Source organism: Eleginops maclovinus, chromosome 16 (genome assembly GCF_036324505.1).
Source record: "Eleginops maclovinus isolate JMC-PN-2008 ecotype Puerto Natales chromosome 16, JC_Emac_rtc_rv5, whole genome shotgun sequence".
Lineage (NCBI taxonomy): Eukaryota > Metazoa > Chordata > Actinopteri > Perciformes > Eleginopidae > Eleginops > Eleginops maclovinus.
In genome coordinates, this window is record NC_086364.1 from 11,073,986 (window position 1) to 11,089,300 (window position 15,315).

The window sequence follows — 15,315 nt, forward strand, 5'->3', positions numbered from 1 at the left end:
TTGTGGTTCAACAGAATCATTTAAAAAAACAAAATAATGAAACTGGCCTGGACAAAAATGATGGTACCCTTAAGTTAATATTTTGTTGAACAACCTTTTGAGTCAATCACTGCAATCAAGCGATTTTTGTAACTTAATGAGAATTCTGCACCTGTCGACAGGTATTCTGGCCCACTCTTCGTTAACAAACTGCTCCAGCTGTCTGGTTTGGAGGGTGCCTTCTGCAGACTGTGTGTTTCAGCTCCTTCCACAGATGTTCAATAGGGTTTGAATCAGGGCTCATAGAAGGCCACTTCAGAATAGTCCAACGTTTTGTTCTGAGCCATTCTTGGGTGTTTTTTGCTGTGTGTTTTGGGACATGATCCTGTTGGAGGACCCATGACCTGTGACTAAGACCAAGCTTTCTGACACTGGGCAGCACATTTCGCTCCAGAATGCCTTGATAGTCTTGACATTTCATGATACCCTGCACCCCCTGAGTCAACACACCCTGTGCCAGATGCAGCAAAGCAGCCCCAGAACATAACCAAGCCTCCTCTATGTTTCATAATAGGTATAGTGCTCTTTTCTTTGTATGCTTCATTTTTGCGTCTGTAAACATAGAGCTGATGTGACTTGCCAAAAAGTTCCAGTTTTGTCTCATCTGTCCAAAGGACATTCTCTCAGAAGCTTTGTGGCTTGTCAACATGCATTGTGGCAAATTCCAGTCTTGCTTTTTTATGATTTGCTTTCAACAGTGGTGTCCTCCTCGGTCGTCTTCCTTTAAGTCCACTTTGGCTCAAACAGCGGCGGATGGTGCGATCTGACACTGACTTACCTTGACCTTGGAGTTCACCTCTAATCTCTTTGGAAGTTGTTTGGGGTTCTATGGTTACCATTTGTATTATCCGTCTCTTGAATTTGTCATCAATTTTCCTCTAGCGGCCACGTCCAGGGAGGTTGGCTACAGTCCCATGGACCTTAAACTTCTGAATAATATGTGCAATTGTAGTCACAGGAACATCAAGCTGCTTGGAAATGGTCTTATAGTCTTTACCTTTAACATGCTTGTCTATAATTTTCTTTCTAATACCCTGAGACAACTCTCTCCTTAGCTTTCTGTGCTCCATGCTCAGTGTGGTACACACCATGATACTAAACAGCACAGTGATTACTTTTCACCCTTTAAAAAGGCAGACTGACTGATTACAATTCTGAAGACACCTGTGATGCTAATTACAGGACACACCATGACCATGACCCTGTGGTCAAATTATTTTCAGTCTTTTCTAGGGGTACCATCATTTTTGTCCAGGTCAGTTTCATTATTTAGTTTTTTTAATGATTCTGTTGAACCACAATTCAAAAGCAATGTCTTATTTTCATTCCCTATTTCTGAATACATTTTTATTTATTATTACTTTTGTCAGTTTCAAGTTATTTCAGGGACCATTGTGGGTTTTACTTTCTTTAACGGAAGGGTACCAACAATTTTGTCCACGTCTATACATAACTACTACAAATGAATATAAAGAGCTAATATTTAAAGGCAATTACATAAGAAACACAAATATGTATACTCAGATATAAACATTCACTCAGAGTTATAACGCTTGTTACCTTTTTTGTTTGAATAAATAGTCATTTAAGTAGATAGTTAACTTTGAGGAGTAATGGAGTCAATTTAAGTAACTTATTATGAGCATTTCTCATTTCAAACTTGGAGGAAAATGCAAATATAAAAATTAGATTAATCAGTTATTCAAGAGTGCTGTCATCTGGGTTATCATAGTTAGAAATGAGGTATTTAAGGATGAAAGTAGACTGAACTAAACGCTCTATAGTGAAATTAAAATGTGTGCGATATTTCACAATCTAAAAATAGGTGAGAAAATGTTTGTGCATAAGGTTTACAAACGTGTTACGTAAAAAGGATTAGCAGGGTGTATTTACATCTTGTTTTAGGTTAGCCTTGGTAAAACGCAACATTGCAGCCCTGACTTTGACCACTGGGAGGCGCTGAACACCCATGACTTTAAGGTCGACCCTTTATTGTTCATTTGGAAAGAATTAACATTAAGTGTTACAATAAAACCATCTTCACTGTGATGTTTGTAACTATCACTATGAATCATACTTTGTAATCAGGTCATATATGTTGTGTTTTTGTATAAATAGAGTTATTTCAGCGGTCAAATAAATGTATGGGGGAATATTGTACAACAGTTTCGTGTTGTTGAAGTAGATCAGCAGTAACTGGAAATATTTGTCCTTCGTGTTAAGACGTATTTGTGTCATAGATAGTAAAAATTGAAACCAAACTGTTCCGAACTCTCTTTCAAAAACATTAAAAACAATCTCAAGATTACTCTTTCACAATTATTTGATTCATTTACATTTTATGTATATTTGTCAAAAATACACATAACAGAAAAAAAACCACACAGGGACAAGGCTCACACATATCAGAACAATAACATGTTTAACATTATTTTATTATATGTTTACTCAATGCATTTTCTATATTAGTCTCATTTGTTGTTTGTTGTTGTTGTATTTTTACAAAGGGGATTGGCTTTTGAGATGGTTTTGGAATAGAATTGCTACTTTTACTAATAAACCAAATCGGAGTACTTCTTCCACCACTAGTGTCAGTGGGAAGGGATAATACGATTAACAGTGCCATCCTTGTTCGATTCTCCACACTGATTTGTCCGACAGTCAGTGAATGCATCAACAGCAGACGAGAACCAATAGCGTGCGACATCCTGCCGAAGAAGAAGAAAAAAAAAACGCTCTGTTGAAAATCGAGACGTGAAGCGAAGCAGAGGCTAGAGACTCACCGGCATCTGGGCCAGCAGCGTCTGCAACAAAAGCATCGCAAAAACCTGCTGAATGAGAGAGCATATATCCACCTCCAGCCACTGAGTTAACATACGTTTTGAGCTAGTGTGTTGCAGACAAGAAGCGCAGATGGTGAGTGTGTTTAACCGTGTGGCTGCAGCCTCCCTCCCTCCTCCCTGCTCTCCTCTCTGCTTCTGTTTTTTGTGTGAGATGAGGTGAGCTGATGATGTCCGTCCGAGGGGGTTAGCTAACTGGGAGCTGTTTTGTTATACATGCTGTGGAGCAAATTGTGGATGTTAATGCTGATGTATGTAGGTAAAAGCTATCTTAAATAGCATTTTATGTTGAAATTAAGCAGAATTGAGCCCCCCTCCGTCGTGTTCCTCAAAATGCTAGCAGTGTGCTCTGCTTGTGTTAACGTGAATTAGTTAGCTATAGCTTCCTGGCTAATTAATACCAAATGATGATACCAAGTGATTTTTAAACCCAGTGAATTAAACATGAACTACAAATCACCCCTGCTAATAATATTTCTTACAGATAATTAACTAATTATTGTACTCTTATATCAGCGGATTCGTCAATTGATTAGCCTATGTGGTTTTAATATCATGTGCCGTCAGTGTATGTTTTTGTTTAGTTCAAGCAGCAACCGAAGCAGCTGGGTTTTTTGTTGCAAATGTTGTATATGCCCTCATGTGGGCTCCGACCTGTCCCAGTGTTACATAAACGTCTTGAGTAAAGCAAGTATGTACTCACACAGTGGAAGTCTGTGATAGGGATTTAACGACCCCAAACAAAATATGCACACACATTAAACCCCAAATCCTTTTGGAGGTTATTTTTAATCAAACAAGCAGTACCATATGATATTATTGAAACATTAAGCTTGTTATCTTGGTTTTTAATATGTTCCTACCTTTGATCCTATTTACAGATGACATGTAATCTGAAAATCTTTTATTTGCATCACAATACATATTATTACAGCATCCAGGTTTATGATCATTTCTCTCAGCCACTCCCTTCTGTACCAACAGAGACAGATGAGGAACCTAAGTGTGGTCTTCACATGCCACAGTATACTCCAGCTAGCATATGCAGGTTAAAAACCCAGGATATAATACTCCAAATAACAGATCACAAATGGGACACTGAACTCAGTGTGTGAAATGTACTCTTCTACAGCTGTCATCTGAGTAATATCAAATGACGATTTCATGGATTAACGTCTGTGTAAATCAGCAATGGTTTCAAACTGTCCCAGTTTGAAGCAAACATGTGTTTGGTACAAATCTCTTGACTGTGTTTGTGTTGTCGACTAGTTTACAGATGGCTCTGTGGTCCGGTAAAACCACATTTTATCCATCCAGGGCACCACATTTACAGAAGTCTCTCATTTTAGCTTTGGCATATGGCGAGAAGGCTTAAGTAAATGGTAATTTTCATTTCCTGCCACTGTCAGTGGTCTGCCTGAGTGTAATTTCAGTCTGAGTTGACAGCACAGATTGACACCCTGCTCTGCCGGTTGATTTACGTCAGTATTTTGGTGGATTTGAGAGGCTAGTGCTGTAATTGGAGTGTTTGTTCAAAGCAATAAACAAACAATGCAGATTTAGGCAAAGCGCGTTGTACAAAGCTGCGGTTAGGACTAATAGCATTGATTAAGTTTGACCATATGCTATTAGTACAAAAAAATGCTATAAACGACACAAAACCCTGATGTGTTGGGCTTTTCAGAAGGACCATATGTTGGGATGGGGGGGGGGGGGGGGGTGTTTTCCTGCTGTCAGATGTGCAGAACAGTAAAAAAATAAAATAAGATGGGTCGCCAGCAGGTCTAGGCGACAGAGCTGCAGGCCAAATTGTCCAGATTAATAGTTTTATTGTACAGTCAGGGTGGTGGTGTGAACAAAGGAACACTAGGCCTACTTCATGCCTGGACAAAATGTATGTTTCTTTGTGTGATGGTGAAATGGTTCATGTTTTTGGGTAGCACTCGTTTTTTCTTCGTGTTGTTTATGTCAGCTGCACATGAACACCACATCGAGGTTTTTATTTGTATAATCTTTAGACAAATGGGCCAATTGCTAATTTGGCATTGTTTGTCTCCTTAAGGAAAAGGAAAAAACATTAGTCTATTACTCTTTGTTTGAGATGTTATATTTTGCTGACATGGTTCACTGCAGTTTAGCCTACTGAAAATCACATCTCTGATTAAGGTTCAGATGCATTAATACAGTAGTCCAAGCCCCTCACTCCTTCCTGTTTTGCGTGAATATTTTCAGTGTGAATTGTTTAAACAACAACCATGCATTCCCATTGCAACTCTCTGGTCAACCCTGATCTAATGCGGGCTATCTGGTTTGAAAGGACCTTTGGGCGGACTGTTTAGAAAGACTCGGCAAGTAGAGTTTCATTCATCAAATGATTTTTTTTTTTTTTTAAAGACAGGATAGGGCATGTTCAGAGTTCCAGTCCCAAGAATTTGCATGTAAATTGTTCCCCCTCTTCTTCAGTGTGTGATAACATCTGATCAGAAGAAGCACTTGAGGCTGTTTCTCCTCTAGCTTCGGCGAGTTGCAAAAGCCAGCAGCCTCTTACTCTGTCAAGTCACCACAGGCTCTTCAACACATTCTTTTACAGGCTGTCACTGGTCTTGTTCTTTGAAATTTTAAGATGAAAACATAGACAGACCAGCTGCTACACAATACCAACACCAACCAGTTGTTATTATGGTCATTGCAGGTTTGGTTGAGGAGCGAAAATGATAAATCTTATACTTTGTATTTTGATCTCTGACTTTATTAGTTGTATCTGATTTTACAAGATGTTTAAGCTTGCCATTAGACAGATCTTTGACACCAACGATCAGTGAAATTAGTAGTTGTTTTTATTGTACCCTCAGGCAGCTTCTTGAAAGAAATGACAAAGAAACACTGAGCAACAGTCAGCAAAACTAGCCACAGTGGTGCAGAACTTATTTTTCAGTCAGACTAAACATTAAAGAAAGCTGTATATATTTCGCTTTCTGAATGAGCAGCAGCTTCTCAGAAATGGTTTGAACATTTCATAATCTTAAGTGTTTTGTATTTACTCAAGTTTTCCTTAAAGATCAACAAAAGGTTCACACCTTTCTTATGATCTTTAAGTAGTCTCTACCTGCATTAATTAGATTGATTTAGATATAGATAATCAGCTAATCTATGAAGTACTTTCTCAAGCAAAAACTTCAAGGGGACATTCATTTGACAAAATGATCAGACTGAATGCCTTTAATCCAAAAATGATAATGGATAATGAACATTTTTAAAAGTCCTAACACAGTTTTTGACACCGTGTTTAAAATGTTGCCCTTTTTGGCTCTTGTCATACTACAACAACATATTTAGATAAATGCTTTAAAATGTTTTATCTGGACCTTAACATTCTGTCCATACAGGAAGTGAGAAAACAAGTGTTGGGTGTCAGCAGATCAAGGAGACATGCAGCCATTTGAAACCCTGTGACTTCGAACAACACTTTTCTTCTTGCATACAGGAAGCTCAAAAAAACGGAATTAAAGTAGCGATGGACCAAATGCCACGACATGCTCAATGATACTGCAAACTTGTGTGGTGAACCTCCATCTGCACTCCCAAAGATAATTTCATCCTACGTTCATCTGCACAGCCTGTCAAGTTTCAAAACCTCAAGCAATACTTAACTTCTCCAAAGGTTTTGTAATTAACCACATTCCAATCCTGAGTTTCTTTTTTTTCTCCCCAGGCTCCTCTTTGACTTAACTTGCTTTGTCTCTTCATGTTCAGTGTTATTGATGGAATATTGCTGTCAATGGGAGCCTATATATCTTAACTCTAGCAGCTGTTTAGTTGTTACATGGATGGAGCCATGACTTGCGGGTCCAGAAAGTGCAATGCAAAGAAGGCTGCTTTCCTGCCAAAACTAAAACTCAGTTAAAAGGATAGTTTGGATTATTAAAGTGAAGTAGTTTGAGGTACTTGGTCAAAGTCAGTGTATTACTACAATAGATGATGGTTGGCATGTCCCAGTTTGGAGAAGCAAAAGTAACACATGCAGTAGCAGGCTAACTCATTGATCACAGACAGGAAAACTATTTGAAGGGAAAATGTGTGTTTTTGTCATTGTAGTCTTTTCCAAGTTGACACATTTAAGTGTTATTGCGTTGTTGTGTATGAGTTTCTCCAAATGTGTTCCCCTGTTTTACATTCTTATGTCCCGAAAAAATATAACGATGAAGTAATTTCTATAAATAAGGAATGAGAGAGTGGGAGCCTTGTTTTGGAGTAACGACATAAGACTTTTGTTAACATAGCGCCTGCCTTTCCTTCTAGGGGCCTGTTGCAGTGAATCGTGCTCCACTGTGTGTCTTGAGTAATGATCAAGTGTGAAAATGGGGGGGGGGTTGTCTAATTGTGTAGTGTCCATCAGCACGGAACAGAGGAGTTACTGCTTCCCTTTTAAACTATTTATGAATACGTTGACCTTTCACCCTCATAGTATGAGCTGTTCTAAATGGCTGTGATGTGCGTCAGCAGATAGCCCTTTTAAACTCTGAGATTTAGACTAGAGGGGTCTGGTTGGTAGTTTTGGCACTGGATTTACTTGCATAACAGTAAAGGACTTGCACATATTACTTTTGAAGTTGTCTAAACTACATCCTAAAAATTCTCTGCCTGTTACATCTTTCACAGATTTTAAAAGAATTATGACATTTAATTCCCGTCACATGGTGGGTGGTTTGTGGCCTAAGGGGAAAGGGAGTGAGATTTGTGACCGTATTTGAGGGTTCCACAACACAGAAGGGTAAACCCAGGCAGCTGAAGATGAACTGTTAGAGGACATCCTCAGAAATACATGTGCTTTTTGCTGAGAGCTCGATGAGAAGATTGATACCATTGTTGTGCCGGCAGCTAGTTTATCTAACATGGCATACAAACTAAAAGGGATATGCAACAGCGAGTCATGGTTTTACAGTGAGGATGTTCCCTATACTCGAGGGATAGCTTTTATTTCTGTTCAGTCGCTACGCTAAGGTAACTGCCTGTTGGTTTTGTAGCTTTATATTGACTATACAGACAAATGAGCGGTAATGATAGTTTCCCCAAAAGCTCAGGAAGATCGTGAAAAACTCCCCAAATGTCAAAGTATCTTTTGACACATTTTAAATAGACAAAGGAAACCTGACCCTTTTCCTACCAAACGCGTCTGGGTGGTTGCAATATGAACCTAGTCTTGTGCAGGTGTGATTTAAAATTGATGCGGTGAGGTAGGAATTGAACCTCTGTTGCATGTAGATTTCAGCACTTGTGTGAAAGTAGTCTTTGTTTGGTAACAGACACCGCCCTCCAGCTGGCTTCTTGCACAGTGCTATGTCAAATTGCTTCACAGTTAAAACTGTGTTTAGCATAGCAAGCAGTGCTAATTAACTACACTACAAACCTCCTTTATTTATGTTTACATTGAACACCTTGTTCTGTGTTTAATGAACGCCCCTCTTCCCACTCACGGGTGTATTTGGTTATCCTTTGTTTCTTTTATTAGTGAGGAGGAGGCTAATTAGTGAGATGATCATAAAGAGATCATAAATCTCTGTTTATTCACTCTAAAGCATTCATACAGAATAAGTGGTTGTTTGCTTTAAGATGAAAGTCAGCTCTGACTTTAGCTGTGGCCGTCACTGTTGGGACTATGCAAGACAGAGGAAGACAGATGTGTCTTAACAACTTCCTGCCACATTTTAGCTGTTTGGTGGCAATTGAGACTCATGCACATATATGGTAAAAGAAGACAAGATGTCACAAGCTCATCTGAATTCTTCCTGGATGCCTGTGTGTTTATGGGCAGAATGCATGCCTACCTCCTAACATGGTAACACATCTTGATGGCAAAAAACATTGGCAGTTTTGAGCCTTCAATCACGTCTTTTTAAAAATGTTTTGGCCGCATTCATTTCAGGATTTCACGTGTACAATTATAGCCCTTATCGACCTAGTTTCCTTACTTTTACAGACTCCCACTGATGTTAACCTCCACTACAAACAGACCGTGAGAACTTTACATATTCAAGGTTTCAAAACTGTTTAAAATTACGCTGAGAAGATCAAAGTCACGTTAGTTCAGCAGCAGTTGTGCTGCAGCAACAGGAAGTGGTATAGCGTGCATTCTGCTAGATAACCAGTAAAGTGTGACCTGTCTGCTAGCTTAGCAGCAACATATTTACTGAGCTCAGGAGGAGTCTGGGATGAAGAGAAGTGAGTTGGGATATGATTGCATCTACAGGAAGCTGCATGGCCTCACTTAATGAGCAAATCGTTTCACAAACATGTCATCCGGTTCCCATAAGTGCAGACAACAGCCTCGCTGCTCAGTTGTTAAGTGGTGCATTAAGGTAAAAGAGTCAGATAGTACTCAATATGAGACAGCAAACATCTGTCAACCAATCTCTGGCTGTATTAGGATGCGAGAGATGTTACACATCAGTGAGCAGGACCGCTTTGTCAGCATGGATTGTGTACTTAATACACATTGACATTTTGTGCTGATCATGGCGGTGACGTTTTTCAAAGAGAGGTTGCACAAACACCAAGCTCAAATAAATGTTCCCATATTTGGAATGCAGTGTTTTTTTTCTTGGCATGTTAAATACTGTTAGTGTGAAATTCAGCCTCAAACATACGAACAGTAAATGTTAAATGTTAGGGGGGATTTTGTCATTAAGTCTTAATGACATTAAGAGACCACTGGAGCATTATCAGTTTCTCTGGTTTTCTTATCTATAGATATGTCTTTGAGTTAAATGTTAAATTAAAAAAATGTTTGTGTTGTATTCTATAAATTACTGACAACATTTCTCTGTGTTGGAATTCAGCAGACACTGGAATGGCTTTAATAAATGTAGAGATTGATAGATTGAGATTGGTCTCTTAATTTTTTCCGGAGCTGTATGTATATGGCATTGACTGTAACTTATAGGTATAATAATATTAATGTAAAACGACTTTGAATGTGATAGTTTACCCGTACGCTTCTTCATTGAACACTAAAATGGCTTCTGATTTCAAAAGCATTTCTATGAGGAAGTCATAAACACAGTCATTTCATCACTGGGCGGACTTCAGATTTTTTTTATTTCATCACAGACCTTTTACAATCGAAGAGTGATAGACCTAAAGATCTCCTTCTCTTTGCAGCTCTGTTAGCAGCCCTTGAACCCCCTCACCCCACCTCCACCACTTCCTCCAGCTCCAGCCAAACTGCCTTACATAACAGGGTTTTAGTAAAGTCTGCAGTGGACTTTTCCCTGACCTGAACAGAGGCTGCCCTTCTTCCCTGCACACTGGCTTTTCTCTGGCAGTTACCGTGTACATGCCTGAATGTCTCTGGCTGTTTATTATCTGCTTGAACTACCTGTTAGCCCTGCTGGAAGATGTGGCTGTTCTTGCTGCTGCAGGGAAGCTTGAGATAGTGCAGGCTTTTTTTTTTTTTTACCTTCTTAACATTTCAAGCGCCTCAGGGGGAAGTCTTTCAATTCCTCCTGTCATCAGAAACCAAGCTGTTAATTACCAGACACCAACAATGTGTGGGGAAATGTGGTGACATATGTTATATGGCAGCCAGAGAATTAAACCTACAATTGTGCATGATTGTAGGACTATGTGACATAAATGGTTTGTTATGTTTGTGGATTACAAAGTTAGGATGATAAAGACTGACGGAGTAGGTGAGTGTCGTGGTGCTGCACTGTGAAATCTCTGACTATTTCTAAGAGACTTCATGTGATGTTGCCCTGGGAATTGTATTAACTAGAAGGCTGGTTCTGAGCTGATCTGCTATGTTGAGGGCAGCCCCATGCTGAGTGTCCCACAGCTCAGCTCACATGCCCAGACAGAAGGCACCTGATCCTCTCCCAGGGGTGCAAAGAGACAGATGGAGCAAATAGAAAGAGAGGGGGGGGGGGATTTAATTGACAATACCGACACACGAGTAAAGGTAACAAGAGGACAGTGACAACAACATTCTTCGGCTCTTGTAATGTTCTTCTGTTGCCTGTTAACTTATTTTTGAAGCAGACCCTGAGAGTTTTACCCAGGGTTCCTTGCAAAAAGGCCAATGGGACTTTACCTTTGGATTATTGTAGAAAAACAAGATCTTAAAGCATAAATAGAAAATTGATCATGTTTGGCTGTAAAAAAAACTACACCATGGTCGCATGACTGCAACTTCAGCAGCCCTTAAGCTTCCAATGTGTCATTTGCTTTTGTGCACTTCTTTCCTCCTAGCATGTTAAATGTATATGTTGGAAAGTTTTTGTGAGAATAGTTTACAAGATTCAAGATTCAAGAATCTTTATTTATCCCGAGGGAAATTGAGGTAGAGATGGAGGAAGAGAGCGAAAATAGACTGAAAAATACCTTATTTTACCAAAGTCCATTTGATGTTTAAAAATGATCAGTTGTTAATACGTGTTTGGACATAATCCAGCAGAAACTGTTCTTTTCCCCTTATATCTTTTGTTACACTCAAGACTATAACAGGAGTAGTTTTACACATTTGAATACATTTGTTTAGCTGTTTGTTTTTTCTGTTTTCCCATCCAGGACACCAGGAACACCACTGAAGAGAAACCTGTCCAGCGATCTAAGGTAAACATCGCCTGTCTGTTCCATCTCATTCCTCAGTTGTACACTCTGATCTTTTTCTCTGTGTGACACTGTTGCCCACTAAACATTTATCAGCCTTTTGATCTGAAACTGAGTAAAGGAAGTCTTTCCTGGGTTTTGTGTCTCTGGTGAATGCCAGCTTTCATCTCACTGAGCATGGAGGCCTAGATCACTGCCTGTTTGTGTGTCTGGTCGTAAATCAGTATGTTTATGTGCTCAGTCCTTCAGCTTTAAGACCCAAAAAGAAGTGTGTTCATCATGTGAGAAGACCGTCTACCCTATGGAGAGATTGGTTGCCAACAACCTGGTCTTCCATTCAACATGCTTCTGCTGCAAGCACTGCAATGCCAAACTAAGGTAAATATAATTACTATTTTGGGAGTCCCCTAAAACGTAGTAATACCCCCTGATGGGCGTGGTTTTACGTGGTGGAGCTGGAACTAAAAAGCTGAATAATATAGGCAAACAGTATGTGATCAGTGTATTTGGTGAATGTCAAGTCATCATTGTTCCTATTATTTGCTATTTTCCTAGAATTTGCATATGTGGTCTCATGCCTATGAAAATGATAGTCTGCGTTGTAATCACGACTAGACATATAATGGTTAAAGAGGCATATTACATTGATATCCAAATCGCTGCACTCTCCCGGCAGAGATTCCTTATCTTTAGGGAGTCCCTGAGTGTTTCCTGTTTGTTGACATGACTTTATCTTTCTCCTGTATCTTCTGGTTTTTATATAACTGTTTTATTCATTTTCTCCCTGCAGTCTTGGAACCTTTGCAGCTCTTCAGGGTGAATTTTACTGTAAACCCCACTTTCAGCAGCTGTTCAAAAGCAAAGGCAACTACGACGAGGGCTTCGGACGCAAACAGCACAAAGAGCTCTGGACCGCCAAGGAGGGAGAAAATCTAACTAAGACAGCATAATGATACCTGCCTGTGTCCCACTCCATCCATGCCTCTTCTTTTCCTCCTCCTAACACCTCCAATACATCACGATGAACACATGCCTCATATGCTAGGGCACTGTTAAATCACCCACGCGCTTTTTAAATACCATCAAAACAGATACATGCACAGACGGCAACCTGAAATGACTGGCCAGTCATTATCCATACATTTTAAAATGTAATTTTGGGGATAATTTTTTTGGTTTTCTATTTAATTGATCTCCATATTTTCCTTTTTTTACTTCCCAATTTCCCGTCTGGAGTTGGTAGTTGATTGTGACCAAAAGCCTTCCCTGGAATGGGGAGTATAATTAAAATAATCACTTTTCTTTTTATATTCTTTTAAAGAATTTGCACCCTTTTTTAATTTCCTTTTTAATGAGTAAACCGTATGCTCAGGCTAACATATCAGAGGGGCTTAAGAGCATCCATGTTTTGCAGAAGAGCATACACTCAGGTCAATTTTCACCCAAGGATAAAAAAAAAAACCATAGTTTCACTTATTTAAAATACACAAATCATAATAATATTCCTCGATGTTGTGACTGCTGTCAGACAGTTATGTCAGTTTGTTAGGTTTCACATATTTGAGGACAAACAGGGTACAGAGTACTGTAAAATAACCTCGCACATCAGCAACAACTCACCTCGTTTTAGTTTCTGTGTTTAGTTCCACCGTTGTTCGCTTCATCCGATGATTTGTTCTTATTTTATTGACCACTGTTAGTCTTATCCTTGCATGTTGGGATGACTGGGTCTTAATAGCCTTATCTTATGACTGTCTTGATCTTAAGTGTCGTGAATGATTTTATTTGTTTCATTGAAGCATAGCTAATCACTTTTTAAGGTTTTTGAGAAGCACTTGAGTTTGGATTTGATTAATGTCATGGCATAAGTTGATCCTCTCTGAGCTTTTATTGATGGTTGAAATTTTAATGGAATTCTCAGATTGTGTTTTGTATACTATCTGTACGTAGAGCTGTAGTTTGTGATTAGTGGACATTCCCCACCTTACTGTACTCTCGTCTTGCACATATGACCACACGTGATCACCGGACAAGATAATCACAGGGAAACTGAGGCCTCGTCCGTAAATATCCCTCACTCTGGCAGGTGAAACATCTTGAGATGAGCTGTAAACATTTGGTTGACTCGATTTTTCACAAACCAGGATGTTGATGGACAGAGCTTAAGCCTTGCAGGAAACCACAACATTTTATCCCTTCATCATTTCACAGTCAGTCGTTGGTGTCTTGTTGTGATTTCTTACCGTGTTGTGTTTGAGTGTGCTCATATAGCTGGACAGTTATTTTATGCGGGTCATAGAGGGATCCAATTTAGTCAAAGTGTCTTGAACATCCATCGTTTTGTTACCCCTATTAAGTGTGGACAGGTTTCCTTTTTAAATAAATGCCTTCCTGTTCTAATCTCCTGTCTTATTAGCTAAATACATCTTAGCGCCTGGACCTATTTCTTACTAATGAATTTGAAGAAGGTGGCTGAAGTAGGGTTTGTCACAGTATTAGTCCCCTCTGTGCTCCTGCATGCTGCATGCAAAACCCATTGCGGAGCACCCCCTGCTGGGGAGAGTGTGACAGTAGTGGATAGTGAGAAAGAAAGAAAGAAAGAGAAATGAATAGCCCTTGAACTCGACATAGCCTTTTATTCAAAGATTTTGAAAACGTTGCCTCAGTCTCCAGTGCAGATACTGCACTCCAGACATGTTTTTATTTTATTTTATTCCAAAAAGAGAATTCAACCACATTACACACAATTTCCACTTTATATTTCATTCTAAACAAAGAATGAGTAAAAAGCCATTCAATCAAATATCTTATGAAAGGAAAATGTCCGAATACCACTCAGACTTGTCTTACACTTGAATGACACAAAATGTAGTTTTTGTGACTGAAGGTTTACTGTGAATTTCAGCATGCTGTGCAGAATAGAAGCTTAACCGAAACAGATTGGTTTATCTGCTACTTTCTTTCTTTTTTTAAAGAGAAGCCTTAGGAATAAATTGCTGACCTTATTACTTTTTCAAATGAGCACACACCTTGATGAACAAATTTCCTAATGCCTTTTCAAAAACAGACCTGTTTAGTTTAGAGGCCCACTCTTTAACATAATATTACGTCACTCAACCAGCAGCCATTTTCCCATCTAACCCTCTTATCCACATAAATGTACAAAGTTCTGTATTTGACAATGTATATTTTCATTATAAAATGGTCATCGGAAACCTTTGAGAATGCTTTAAAATCAAGAGTAATGTATCTAGAAATGCTGTCTTTGTCATTCTCTGTAAGCAGTTAGCCAAGGTACAACTGCAGGATCTGTGAATTGCAACTTCTCAGTGTAACAGCAGACTCTTAACACTGGTGCCAAGAGGCTCAGGTGAATGATTGCAGACTAACGTCATAAATGTTAAACCTGTGAGTCATTTCATTTTTGTGCTTATGTTGTTGAGGACATACGTTTCAATGCTGTTGTCAAACGAGACATTTTAAATGTATGCATCTTTGAAAATGTATTCTGTGTTACAGACTTGACTTGTGGATTGAGGTGGCCTTACAGCAAAAGGACGCTTGGACTGTGTTTTCAGTCATTCTCCTCTATTCTCCCTTCTCTGTTACTTAGTTTGTTATGGAAGTGTAACATTTTAAAATGTAAGCGCCCCCCTTTCTACGCCTATATACACAATCATTTTGTGCATTTTCTTTCTTTTTCTTTTTTACATGCTTTTGGAGAAAAAAATAAATGCTGGTGTTGATTTAACGCTGTGATGTTTGTGTGCTTATTAATGTAAAGATGAATCCTTGAATGAAAGGACAATAAGGACTGAATCTCTTGATG

The 15,315-nt window shown here is 39.0% G+C and overlaps 1 protein-coding gene across 1 annotated transcript; it reads left to right on the forward strand.

The window, feature by feature from the left end:
- The first annotated feature begins 2,732 nt into the window (after positions 1 to 2,732).
- On the forward strand, positions 2,733 to 15,237 carry limd2 (LIM domain containing 2). The gene is made up of 4 exons (XM_063903589.1): positions 2,733 to 2,955; positions 11,445 to 11,489; positions 11,728 to 11,864; positions 12,277 to 15,237. The coding sequence occupies exons 1-4, from the start codon at positions 2,953 to 2,955 to the stop codon at positions 12,434 to 12,436; spliced, it is 345 nt and encodes a 114-aa protein (XP_063759659.1). The 5' UTR covers positions 2,733 to 2,952; the 3' UTR covers positions 12,437 to 15,237.
- Positions 15,238 to 15,315: the final 78 nt, after the last annotated feature.

Bases quoted from the DNA above. Each gene is read 5' to 3' on its own strand.
- limd2 (XM_063903589.1), top strand. The intron at 11,490-11,727 runs GTAAACATCGCC...TTATGTGCTCAG, and splicing joins AACCTGTCCAGCGATCTAAG to TCCTTCAGCTTTAAGACCCA. The intron at 11,865-12,276 runs GTAAATATAATT...TTCTCCCTGCAG, and splicing joins CACTGCAATGCCAAACTAAG to TCTTGGAACCTTTGCAGCTC.